Source organism: Ischnura elegans, chromosome 8 (assembly GCF_921293095.1).
Source record: "Ischnura elegans chromosome 8, ioIscEleg1.1, whole genome shotgun sequence".
NCBI lineage: Eukaryota > Metazoa > Arthropoda > Insecta > Odonata > Coenagrionidae > Ischnura > Ischnura elegans.
In genome coordinates this window covers 88,600,861-88,614,944 of record NC_060253.1, presented here as the reverse complement: position 1 = coordinate 88,614,944, position 14,084 = coordinate 88,600,861, and the positions used below count along the sequence as shown (strand labels likewise).

Below are 14,084 nucleotides of genomic sequence, written 5' to 3'. Positions count from 1 at the left end.
AAAAAAAGTGCAGGTTTTAGCAGCGTACTCTCAGCTGTCAAATGTGGCACTATGATGAACTTAGCTTCAGTCATTCTACTGAGAAAAGGACTGGATAATGTAAAACAAATGCACCCTTGGAATGTAAAGCAGACGCCAATTTCAAATATTGTCAGTTTCAGGAGTGCAGCTAAGAATTAAGGTTAGGAGTGGTTTTAGACACAACTAATACTTAGGGTTGTGGTGGGTATTGCATACCCACCAGGGTAAGCGGGAGGTGCAGGGGCCCTCCAGGAAAATTTTAAGATTTATTGTTCAAAATGGCGAGTTTTACAGCTTTCTGAGGGATATTTGATTAATCATAACACTATTCTATAAGTAATACTAATCCAATTAAGTAAAATGGATTAAACTTAAAAATTTCTCTGAGATATATGGGTGTTATATCCCCCAAACCCCCCTTCGCTGCACCATTGGTTAGTTTCTTCCTTACAACAAGACTACACAATGTAGTCTCATGATCTGCATTGCTGCCACATGTGAATCAGTGGTAGCTATGGCCTCTTGCAGTGGTGCGTCAAATACAAGGTGGTCAACAACAAGTAGCTTGACTCAGAAGCACAATGTAGTAGCTTCATGTGAAGGTGCTCCAAAAGGTTGAGGCAATATTAACTCAGACAACTATCATGTGTCATTTACAGATGATGTTTGATTAATAACTATTAAATTAACACTTCTTTATTCTACCTCTTCAACCAAAATTCTCTGCTCTTTTCCATAGCCTGCCATAGTTTACTGTTTATTTCTCTATGTCTATTGAAAATGAATACTGCTGTTTGTCACCTTGCTAAATACCATACCATGAGAATAATAAATTCCTGAATGTATTCATGAACATTCCAAATTATGTACGTGGAAATTGACATTCTTCTATACTTCCCAAAACTATAGCTTTTGTGCTTCACTCGCTTCACCTGACAAGCCAGCAGTCATTTTTTCTGCAATCCACCATTTCCCATAGTGCTGTGATTGAATTGTTGAATGCCATCACAGTGCTTCCACCATACAGGCATGCAGTACTACCAACAGAGGTCGGGCATTAATCAGAGCTGAGGTATGGGAACAGGTAATTGAGGGAACTGGAGATTTTTCAGAGCATATGGAGGTTTCTAGAGCAGTAAGTCAAAAATGACTGCCTTCACCAAGCCTCAAGAACATTGATCTCTGCATTTCTTCCGGGTTTCCTTCCGCATCAGCTTGTTTGTAGACAACAGTTTCGCTGGCTATCCTGCCAGCGTCTTCAGGTTGAAGGTGACCTGAATATGCTGGCAACAAGCTGACGCGGAAGGAAACCCAGAAGAAATGCAGAGATCAAACCATCGCCGTGGAAACCTACGTTCTAACATCTCAAGAACATTGTTATTATATTGATGTGCTGTGTTTTCAGTAAAGCGTAAATGGATGAAATATTTTTATGCATATATCCACACATGTATTCAGAAACAATTAAAATATATTAAAATGTAAGATAAAGTTTAAAGAAATATATATGGCCAAATTCCACTTATCATACTTTCAAAAATTACTTCAAAATTTGACTTTCACCATTATTAATGATTTATAAAAACTTTAGACTACTTCTAATATCTTCCTTCTTTCACGTGACATGAATAAAAACAAAAGCATTAAATAGCGCTGACATATTTCTTTTATCATCTTAATTTTCATTATACATTAACCTCTTACGAGAGCACACATTCATTTGATTCGTTTCATAGCATTGAATAGCACATAATTCATTTAAATCTCAACCCTAGATGACAGCTATTTTTAGATATTTGCATAAATTTTAGCCTATGTATTACTGTTCACAAGTCAATGATGTTTTTAATGGATTATATGGTCCACAGTTGACATGTTAAGAATGAGGATTGTTTCAAAAATCCTGCATCAATCATAAATAATTGGTAGCTCTAATTGAAAGCATGGCAAACACTCACTCTGAAAATATTTTCTCCATGCCCAGCACTATTCCCAATCCTTGGTTTCAGCTAGAATCAAACTAATTTCTCCACCACTTTTATTATTCATTTTTAATTATTTACTGTCCTCCTTCAAATGCCGGTATATCTCCCCTTCCCTTGTTATTCATTAACCCCTACCTCTTGAAGCTAACCACTTGTTGCCCACCACTTGTACAATACCCTGAGACTCATTGGTGAACACTTCTTTGATTCTAAAGTCTTCCTGGGTAGAGGAGATCCAAATTAATAAACACGTGGTCCATTTGGATAAATGCTTTATTACCCTTGTATCACACGTACCACTCACAACAGATACAGTACTGTTACCACATGGCGCACACACTGCTACGTTAGAGAAGAACACATACGTCTCAATACCCCGACCAGTAGTGGCATCTACAAAACAATGGAGACACAATATATGTTTATATACTCTTCAGATTTATTCAAATAATGCTGTTTAGAGATATGACTTTGTTTCCCTATTTTGAGGTGCCCCGAACCCCAATGCATCTTTGTTATGTATATTCCCCCAGCAACTTAAAGGGAGGGATAAGGCTCTCTCTTTCAGAGTCATGGTCAGCCTCTCAGTTCATTTTTGATGCCTCTCACATAATTAATCCTCGAAAGAAAGATGGATCTCAAGACCCACAGGTGAGTCACACCCGATTTCCTCCCTACAATCGACAAATTGATTACATATTTTCCTTCATTTTGCCACCGTCGCCATTTGCAAAATCAGAAGTTAGAGTCATAAAACTTGGTGAGTCTATGTATACTACTCGCTTTGCTCATTGGGGGGGCTCTGCCCCCCCAGACCCCTCGAAAAATGCCTGCCGCATGTTATGGTCACTGTGGGAGATCTTACACCTTTTGTTTGCGGCTTGTTACTTAAGGAGGTAACCTAGGTATGCTATGTATGCCACTGGAAGAGACACCCATCTGTAGGTCATGCCCAGTGGCACAGCAAGGGGGGGGTTTTGGGGGATAACCCCCCCCCCCCCCACAGAGCTCAGAGAAATGGTTAAGTTTAATCCATTTCACTTAATTGGATTAATATTATGTACTTATAGAATAATGTAAACATTAATAAAATATCCCTCAAAAGGCCTTAAATCTCACCACTTGGAACCATTTATAAGAAAATTTTTCTAGGGGAGGGCCCCCACATCTCCCATTTACCCTGGCGGATATTCCACACCCTCAGACACCCCAGTGTTTTGCGCCTGAAACCCCCCCTAGCCTTAATTCCTAGCTGCGCCCCAGGTCATGCCACACGGAACAAAACTCATCTCACTCAGAGGCAAGTGTGACCCACCCACACTCTCACCAGGTTGGGTGGTGCTATACAAAATGACTGACCATCCACGACTTGGCCCACCACATATGATCAGAGAAAGCCCATCAGTGTGCAATTTTGTGTGAAACATTTACATTCAGTACGTTATTTGAAATCACCCCCTAACATCACTTCAGAATGGATTTGTACAATAAAAGTTGAAAAAATGGGATTGACCCTACCTGGGGGGTGGTGGTTTCATCTAACACCAGTGGCGCAGCGAGTGGGGTTTAGGGGGATTAAACCCCCCACCCCAGAGCTCAGAGAAATTTTTAAGTTTAATCCATTTTGCTAAATTGGATCGTACTTATATAATAGGGTAAGGATTAATAAAATATCCCTCAGAAATCCATGAAACTCACCATTTTGAACTATTTATCTTAAATATTCCACAATTTATTAATATCACATCTCTCGCTTATCCTGGCAGGTATTCCACACACCCCAGGCACCCCCCTTAGTTGCGTCTATAATCCCCCCAGTCATTATTCATAGCTGCGCCCCTGTCTTACCCCTCATTCTAATGCTCAAGTCGCTAAATCCCAGACATCAGCAGCCCTGAGTTCTGGCAGTGTGCTCCTGTAAAATTCTTGAGGTATTGCAGTGGGAGGGCCTCTAGGTCAGTCCCTAGCTGGAGTGGGCCTGAACGATGGCCACCCCTACTCCTATGCTTCCTCTCTTCCCCCTCAATTGGTGGAAAGCCCCCAAGAGTGGCACCACCTCTAAGTAATGGTTAGAAGATAAGCCTATAGGTGAATCAACAGTGGGTCACTTCGTGCAGAATAGAGTATACCTATGACCCTCCAGTGGGTTCCACCGCTCTTTGAATCTTGGGCAGGGAAATTCAGCCCCACAATGAATGTCTTTAACCACTGTTGGAGAGAATACGCCTTACATTGTAATTATTCAATTTGAATATGTAGGGAGATGTCAATCATTGGCCAACAGTGAGACAAGTCTTTACAGATCAGATGACGATTAACAGGCAAATCAGAGTAGAAATCAAATTTTAGTTTCACAGATGCAAGCAGGTGTTGATGGTGTTCATAATTTATTATTAAAGTTCTCCGCCAATTAAACTGGGTTTGAATGGAGTACATATTTCAGATGAAATCTGGCAGTTACCCCTCCCTCCATGTACTCTTCAGTTCATTTTAATGCCTACTTCATTTTATTCTATCTAAAAATCCTAATCTCTTCGTTCCTCTCTCTCATTTACTCAGCATTCTTCCCTCTAGCACCTTTTCACCATTCCTTCTTTGCTCAGTACTCACTCTATCCGTACTTTCTGTCTTCTCTGGATATCATCCTCTCACCCACTAAGTCCAGCACTTCATCATTCCTCCTCCTCTTCATGCACTTCACCTTCTCCAGACCCACAGCTCCAATGCCTCCAGCCTTCTTTCATCCTCCTTCCTAAGTGTCCATATTTCAGTAGTGCAGCTGAAGTGTTAAACACCAGACCAGACTCATCACTCACCTTTTCTCTAAACTCCCACAAAAGGAACCCCTCATAAGTTTCTTCCTGTTCACAAATGCCACCTTTCCTAACACAATTCTCTTCCTCGCATCCCTGCTGCTGCTACTGGAAATCTACAGCCCGGTAGTCATAATATGGGGAAGGTGGGAAATGGTAAAAGTAGAGAAATGCATTGCCTCTATCCTCTGGGAGAAAAATAATGGTAAGGATGTGGACATCCATGTTGCCTATTAGTGCCATAGGAGGTGAGAAGTGACTACTATCCACTCAGATAACTCATGCATGTTGTCACCTCTCAATAACCCACTTAGCAGAGGGGATTACGGACTATATATTTGTGGAGACCAAAATTAATGTTGAGTCAGGTTAAATAATTTAAAATAAGGATCCCCAACAATATTTGAACTGATAATAAGAGTAAAATAAAGGAATCAATGAAGAACTTGTAGATAGATAGGAATTACATACTATAACAGCTTCAAGCCATGAGCAGTCCACTGCTCAAGCATCATGACAGCCATCTGGTGGGAAAGAAAAGTGTGCAGCCACTGCTACTCATTGCTAACTCTTCAACAGACTGCTTTTGGGTGTTAGAAAAAACTTTTGGTTGAAAATAAAGGAATTAATGGAATTTTAGTTGGTAATTTACATGTTACTTACCTCTCGCAACTAAGCACTCATTGTTCACCTCTTCTACTCTTCAACAGACTGCTTTTGGGTGTGAGAAAAAACTTTTGGTTGAAAATAAAGGAATTAATGGAATTTTAGTTGGTAATTTACATGTTACTTACCGCTCGCAACTAGCCACTCATTGCCCACCTCTCATATCATATCAGAAGACTCACTGGTGAACACTTCCTAAATGCATTCAAATTATTCAGGTTACAGAAATACATTTTTTCTCTTTTGCCACAATTTTGGGGAGCCCTGAGCCCCCTGCTCATCCCTGTTATATTCCTCCAGCAACTTAGGGAGGGAGAAGGCTCTATCTTTGGGAGCTGTGCTCAAGTTCCTGCTGGTTCATTTTTGATGCCTCTGGCAGAATTAATCTGCTAGTTGACTTATGGTTTTATGCACAAATATCTGTTTCACAATTATAAGAATTAAAACACGGATATATGTATAAATTGTTTTTTGCTTAGCAACGGCAATTTTCAGTCTACATTTTAGCATTGCTTATACATAATGGAGTTCTATTATGGAACTGAACACATGCAAATGATAAAAATATCAGTTTGTTTATAATATCAAACAAATCACTCAAACCTCACATTTTAACTTCAATTACTGTTGGGAACAAAAATATATTTTTTTAAACATCTCCAGGTATAATAAGTCTACCATACATTCATGCAGTTAAAATGGTTACTTATCCATCTAAGTGTCAAGGCTGATTGACACCAACTGGTGTTGCACTGTCTTGGGTCCTAAGATGGATGACTAGCAGACCTGTGTGATTCATCTTTAATGGAGAGCTCCATGCATAGAGTGAAATAAATTTGTATGGGGCTAGTAATTGGCAAAGCATCCTCTTTGCATTGCCCTTTCATGAAAGGGTTTAGTGTCTGTCAGCAACATAGACTTCATTAAAACATTCCTGAGGGATCATGTGAGCGAATCATTTAAGGAGAATAATAGTCATTGGCAGATTAAGAGGGGGTCAGAGAGGAGGCTGCACTTACCTCCTCCCATGATTTCTGGACAAACTTAAAAGATGGTAGTCGTTAAGGTGCCCCTCCTATGAAAGAATTTATTTCATCAGCCTAACAAACAATGTTTAAATATTATTGATTAACCCTTTTGAGACGGCGGAGTTTTCGTCTTAGTATGACTGCTGTACTGAGCCCCAAGGGACTCTTCTTTCTCGTGGTACGGAGCATTTTTGGAGGACATTTGTTAAGAAGGGTCTCGCGGAACCTTTTTCGACCCCTCCCCGCTGGGACTCCCCATTATCTCGGACTCCGAGAGTAGTTGTGCTCCCTCATTTCCGGGTTTACGACCATACCTGCGGCATTGGTTCGTGGTCAACTTATTTATTGCTTATATGTATTTAGCAAATGGATAATTGTTGCTTGCACGTAAATTGCAGACTTTGACTTGAATTCCTCATTTTTTTCTGAGCATTGTCAAATTTCAAACAAAACTCTAAGGCCAATATTAATGCATTTAATGCAGCAACGATTTCCATGCTGACGTTTATGCATAACTCGAGATATAAGTTCATATTTATCGTAGAATTTCGTTTAAAAATTGTAAACGCTGCTCAAAAGACAAATAATTCAATTCTTAGTTTATTTTTCTTGAGATATGAACAAATATTTATTTCAAAACCTGACTGGATAAACAATAGTATGACCGCTGTCCCTTACTGCTAAGAGGGGTTATAATAGACGAGGGGTCCGGGTACCTGCTCCCGGATTCCGAGGGTAAATCCTAAACCCCGGAGGGTTGGGTCCCAAGACAAAGACGACGTAAACCCGCGACCGTCCTAAAATGGGGAGAGCTAGAAAATGTATGCATACGGCTTTCGTTTTCCTGGCTAGGAAAATCTCACACGTAAATATACGCCCGTCGCCTCCCGGGTCAGGAAACGTCCACAACTTTATATATATACTTGTATAGTAGGGAAAAGGTTAACATCTAAAATCCACTTGTCTACACAGATCAGACCTCTGATGCATTATTTCTAAGAGGTATATCGCATACCACCAAAGCACCGAAGTAATGAACTCCCCTTCAAATCAATGGCCTTGACCTGCCTCTGCGAATCATTTGGGAATTATGATAAGGAATCACCCAGGTACTTTCCAGGAAGGTTTATTTCCTAACAGGGATGCAAATACTTAATTTACCTCTAATTTCAACACATCTTTTTAATAAAGTATACATAGGAGTAATATCCCTGTAATTCGATGGCATGAAGATTTCACCTCCTGAAATTCAATCAATTTTTTATTGTAACCAATATACTGGCTAATATGTTATCCATGGAGGAATAAGAGATCCAGATGACAGTTTACCCGGTTTATTCTCCAAAATTCCAAACAGAAATTCTTGCACTGCATGCAAGAGGTGATAGGAAACACATCTAACAGGCAGTTATGACTTCAGTTCACCTCATTACGAGCTATACACCTTCAAAAGAAAAAATATACATTTCAATGATCCTTATGATAGAATTCCTTCCTAGCTACCCTTAAACATGTTGTGAGGAAGTTTTACCTGTGGTACGCCAAGTCATCATTGTCACTTTAATCCTTTCGCTGCGGCCCATTCTCTGAAGATCTTCCCATTAAATGCAGCTAGAGCGCTGAGTGCATGGCAGGGAGATTGTAAAGGTACATTAATTGCAGCCTGTCATGCGAACGTATGAGGTATGTTTACAGCAGTAAAAGGGTTAAGGTCCCCACCAAGTAAAACAGCAATTACTTTCAATGGCCAATGGTGTATGCCCAGCAAAGAAAAACTGATTTCCATCAGATTTGACACTGATTTCCAACAGGTTTGATGCACTGATTTCCTACTCCTTTGAATCTGTTTTGAAAATTGAAACAGCTGGAAATCAGTTGGAAGACAGTTGGAAATCAGTTGTGAAGGTCCAACATGGCGGCTGTTTTCCTACTCATTTCCATGAATGTGGTTTGACTCTGGTTTCCACCGTTCAACAGATTTGAATCCGGTTTCCCCGTTTTAGATATTTCGAATCTGTTTTCCACCTTCATACCGATCTGAATCTTGTTTGCGACTCGATTCTCACCTCCTATGACCTGCTGATGCATGAGTTAACTTCTGATACATGAGTTAACTGCTGATACATGAGGGGGAAATAAATTAAAAATAAACCATGGTTTCTCAGCAGCATGCTTAAGAGCAATAGTCTAGTCTACCCTTTCGATACTGATGAATTCTCTCCTTAGCATGACTGCTGAGCCCCAAAAGACTTTTCAATCCCCTCTGCACGGAGGATTTTTGCAGGACATCCATTAAGAAAGGTCCCACAGCTAATCACACTTGCTCAGTTCTTACCATTTTTGACCCCTCTCAGCAGGGACTGTGAATTATTTTGGACTCTGAGAATGGTTGGGCTCCCTCCTTTCTGAGTTTAAAACCCTACCGGTGGCATCGACTTGCAGTCAACTTATGATTTGTTTATATGTATGAGCTACATGGATAATTGTTGCTTGCTCTTGAATTACAGACTTTTAATTGAAGTCCTCACATTTTTCTGTGCATCGTCAAATTATAATGTACTAACCTAAGTAAGGGAAGATTTAGCGACTTTTTCCCCACATTTATTGCATTCCATCTTTTAACCATTAGCTAATGTTATTTGCACCACATCCTTAGCTATGAAAGGACCTGAATAAATGCCCTGCTCTCTGGCCAGTTAGGCGATTCTAATGTATATCCTATAGATGTTCAAATGTCTATTTTTCAATAAAGGTTACATAGAATCTGCTGTAAACTATGGGAGTGGTACATTAAAATTTGGAAAATATATCCCTTGTTATGAAAGTATGTTACATTAACAAGATATTCTACTTTTCTTTATAGGATAGCCCTTATGTCGCAGGTGAGACATACACTGCAGCAGATATCTCTATCCTAGCCTCAGTTACTCATTTAGAAAGTGTAGATTTCCGCTATGAAGGCTACCACCACATTGCTGAATGGGCAAAGAAGCTGAAGGCTGAGCTCCCATACTACACTGCCTGCAACAAAGAGGGAATAGAATTGTTTGCTAAATGGTCAAAGTCTCGTATGACAACCAAAAAAGGCAAGTAAGCAGAAATTTTGAGAAGAATGAAGAGGAGAGAACCATGACAAGAGGATATATGAAGCAACAACTGGAAAAGAGCATTTTGTATTAAGCAAGATATGAACTGGTTATATTTTTAGCATCAAAACAGCCAACATTTATGGTTTATGAATGATTATAGAATATTAGATTTAAATGAAGAGACATATGTACAATCATTTATGGTTGTAGGAAAGGTGGAAGAGAATGTGATTGGATGACATATCTAGCACTCTGCTCAAGGGGATACTTTGAATGAGGACTATCTCCATTATAATAATCATAGTTGTTAATTGCTTATACGAGCTAGCAATATAAGTTTCTCTCATTCCTGATTTTGTTTTCAATAATACTACATTTGTTATTTTTGAACGTTAAAAGAAAAACATGTACTTATAAGGTCTTTATTGTTGCAACACCTGTATAGATCATAGTAATGATTTTTATCATGACAAAATAGTTTTACTGATTAGAAGTAATGGACAATGTAATAAAAGAATAGTCATACGCAGACTTGAAAGAAGTATTCTGTTATTTGTTGAGTTTCTTTTTGAGTAATATTCTTAGGGAAACCGGATATGTGACTGTTTTTGATGGTATTGATTTTACAATAAATTTACGGTGGAAGATAATTGTTTCAAGTTGAATTTTAGAGAGACTTTTATTAAAACAAGTTGAACATATGCATTGTCCTCATTTTCAAAAACATCGCAAATCACACCTCCAAAACAATAACGATTTTTGGGCGCCGTGTTAGTTGCCATTTTATCCGCTAGATGGCTCTCCGATCCAAGCAGCCGCTTCAGTACATGTCATTCACAACTCGATGAAAGCTGCATCCGTGCATTTACGAACGTTGACTATGATACCGAAGCACAATGAAAAATAGTCTTTTCTCGGTGTTGGTGGGTGGGACATCAGCGAGCAAAGGGCTTTGACACAGAACCACACAGCTCTCTCAAGTGAATCTTCAGGTGTGTAATCGACGCTTGGATACTGAGAATGGAGTGACAGGGCTGTGAATACAACGATTCCTGACTGATTCTGCCGATGTAAGTTTCACCGTAAGATAAATTTTTCTTTCCTAGATCTTTCATTGTATTCAGGGCTTGGAAGCGTTTTGCTTCTCATTTTGTGTACAGTTTATTCCCTGAAGTTGGAAGATGCGTGATCCGTAGATGACATTGCCCAGCATCCCGAACAGTTGACTTTTGAAAGCCAACGACAAGCATCCTCTATTGTTGCGAATTTTTTGGTGAAATAAGATGATAGTTGTTTTATTCACGGAAAATATCGGCTTTTTAATGCGGTGAATTTATGCTAATTCTTGTACGTGCGTGTTAATTGATCCCGAACGATGTCGATAATTTCTCCTGTGTCTAGCTTGTTTTCATTGACAATTTTATGATAATGCCCATGTTATACCAGCATTTTTGTGATTTCATAAATTAAAATAAGGTAGACAAAGTAGCTAATTACTTGACTAGAAATTCTATTCGTGCGGCGGTGTGCTGGGCGTCCGGTAATTTAAAATCCCATGTTGCTATTAAAAATTGAGAATAACGCTCAGCGCATGTTGTATCCACCTGCAACGCCGCTCGCCCCTCGAATGCAGGGAATTTTTCCGTCTCATGGCCAGTTGGGCTGATTCATTTCTGTGGCACTCTCTGTTTGTCTTCCGCATCAGCATAATTGATAATGATGTAATCGCGAATGTTGTGATGCAACCATGGAGACGCTTTGTTATTATTATTCTCATCGCTGTCATTGTTGTCATCGTCAAACGCGTCGAACCCATGACTTTTACGACTTGATTTAGACGCTTCGTTAATTTTATCGTGTTTGCGTTGTACATATTGCGTCAGTGTGGACCAGCTCTCTGCGTTTTGAAGTGAAGCTTAAGTTTTATTTTCATATTTCTCCCAAAAAGCCTTGGCCTATTATTTTCCCTGCTCGAAAATGTTACCCTCCTGTCAGGCTGGCTGTAAACGTGCCAGGTACGCTTATTCCTTAAATTCAGAGCGAATGCTGTTTTCCACGGCTACCCACTCAGGACGGAAGTGTCTATACGGCTCACTGACATCACTTCCTCGGGCAAGCAGGAAGCAGCATCCAGCTCGTTTGTGAAAATCAGGTTCGGTGTTGTCGCCCTGTCTATCCGCACCACCCCTCTCTCGTATTTATCATAATCTCCTCATTCCCAAGTCCATTGTGGGCCCTCTCCAACCACCCTTTTCCCTGCTTCCCCCCTATGCCCTCTGTGAATTTGTGCTCCACGCCCCCTGCATGGCATTTTACCCCCTCTCCCTTTCCTTTTTTCCCTCCCCCCTTCTCCCCTCCTCCGCCTCCTCCTCGATCACCCCGGTAGCCCTTTCATGTCGATTGATATGGCTCCTACCCTCCACTTGTCCTTTTACAGCGTAACTCGCTACGTACCTCGTTCTTCCATCCGTCAAGTCAGTCACAGACTACTCCTGCAACGGATTTCTAAAAACAAAAAAATAGAAATGGGTAGGAGTTTTACAGCGTGGTAACCGTTCGGTAATCGACGTCGATATTCAAATATTAAGTTTTGTGGCAATGTTTATACATCAATTCACTAATGAAGGCAGTGATTGAGTTACAGGTTGTTTTAACTAATAAGGAGATTTTACTTGTAATCGTCGCATTGAGGTGTTTAGAGGGATGAATAACTTTATATTTAGGATTTTATGAAAATGGTCTTGTTTAAGACAAAAAGATCTGATTTCTTGAATGATGCATACATTTAACTGTAGCAATAAACCCATTAATTTTCGTGGCTTCAATGTAGTAAGTTTATATTATTGCGTAACCGGCACATTTTTGTTGAAAATAATCCTTAGTTTCTTTATCTAATAGTTGAAATATTCATTTGCGTAGATAAATGAACACCAGTTTTGGTCGATGATATTTTACTTTTTTTCAATTCTAGGTATGCAGAAATAAATATAGCATAGTCATGCTACTTCTCGAGCGGAAATTTATGGGTACTAATTAATTTTATTATACGTCAATTTAATTATTTGTGAGTACCAACAAATCCTCACGTTTTGATGTCTCAGAAATTTTTAAGAGGAATTAAGAAAAATAGCTTTATTTTACCTGCACGTATTACTAATTCCTTGGTGGAATGCAGTTGATAATTATATTTTACTACCAGTAAAGGTTTTACGGGTTCTCAACTGAGTCAATCGTTACAATTTTTTCCAAACGCTTCGATGATCGAGTCGATCATCATTTTGAGGTCTAAACAAAACATAGGCGGCGAAGGAGAAAACCCATGACCTTGTGGATATCCCTGACAGCTTTCATTGATGGCATGCGAGTCATGCGACGGGAAATTAATAAGCCATATATTCTACTCGCAACTAACTAAAAATTCGAAAGGGTAACTGTACCTGAGTAGTTTTTGGCATTCCAAGTGTCTGTCTTATTTCCTTTTATTCTTTGACCGCTGCATGTTTTGGTGTCCATGGGAATCGATCTCATGCCTTTGTTCGTGCTCATCGCCATGGAAATAGGCTCCGTGTCGTGAATTCCGTCGCCTTAAGTAGGACGGTGTTTTTAATAATGCATGCCGCGCGGTTCACCGACTTCATTCGAAATTTATCGATTGCGTTTGTTGTGTTGGGCACGTTGGGTCAAAAGAAGCCGCTAGGATTGAAATTACGTTGGCTTTTTTTTCTTACCTTTTCCCTTGAACGGGAAAATTGGTGTTTAAAGCAGTTAAAGGATTAGCTAAGCCGAAATAATTACAACTTCAATTGTAATTAAATATTTACCCAGGGGCGGATCCAGGATTTTTTCTGGGGGGGGGCACTGACAGGTCATCTCATATTTGAGATTAAAAACAAAATACAACAATTACTGTAGAAAGTATTCTCTTTATTATGATATGAAAGTGATCAATATTAAATTAAACGACTGAGGCTCCGTAATGCAAAAAATAAAACGAACGTAGTAGTGATAACCGTAATAAAATCTTGTTTATTTTTTAAGCGCCTAAACCGCCTATGTACCTGCCTATTTTCCCATTGCATCTATCTTCAGAACGCCGTTCCGGCAGTGGTTAAGAGAAGACATAATTGTCAAATAACACTTTCATCAATTTTGGTGCCGCAAAATTTCTAATACATACCTACATTCGTAACCAAAACAAAAAAATATTTTTAAATATGCAGGCCTAACTTGTTATAAAAAACTCATAATAATATTTCACTTGTAAAAAAAAGTTAAAGAAAGTGCGGTCCGGCACTGCTAATTTTGCCGTGACACCACTGTATATCTTTCCTTTATTTCAAACGACATAACGCATTCGTTGACGATCAAGGTTTTATGGCTAGGGTTGACACATGCCTGCTGTCCTGGAAGTTAGAATATGTATCTGTAATTTACAGTTCTGGATAAATGTGAGATTTTCTGCTCGAAGTTCTTTCATGCGGA

At 39.5% G+C, this 14,084-nt stretch overlaps 2 protein-coding genes across 3 annotated transcripts in view; both read left to right on the top strand.

Moving 5' to 3' along the window:
- The window catches only part of LOC124164049 (glutathione S-transferase 1-like), a 136,892-nt gene extending 126,589 nt beyond the window's left edge, over positions 1 to 10,303 (top strand). The window contains exon 5 of the mRNA XM_046541219.1: positions 9,377 to 10,303. Coding sequence (XP_046397175.1) covers positions 9,377 to 9,607 — 231 coding nt within the window. The 3' untranslated portion in view covers positions 9,608 to 10,303. The remainder of the gene's footprint in view (positions 1 to 9,376) is intronic.
- Positions 10,304 to 10,422: 119 nt separating this feature from the next.
- The window catches only part of LOC124164048 (CYFIP-related Rac1 interactor B), a 211,033-nt gene continuing 207,371 nt past the window's right edge, over positions 10,423 to 14,084 (top strand). For both annotated transcript variants that reach the window (XM_046541217.1, XM_046541214.1), the window contains exon 1: positions 10,423 to 10,672. The gene's annotated coding sequence lies outside the window, so the exon portion shown is untranslated. The remainder of the gene's footprint in view (positions 10,673 to 14,084) is intronic.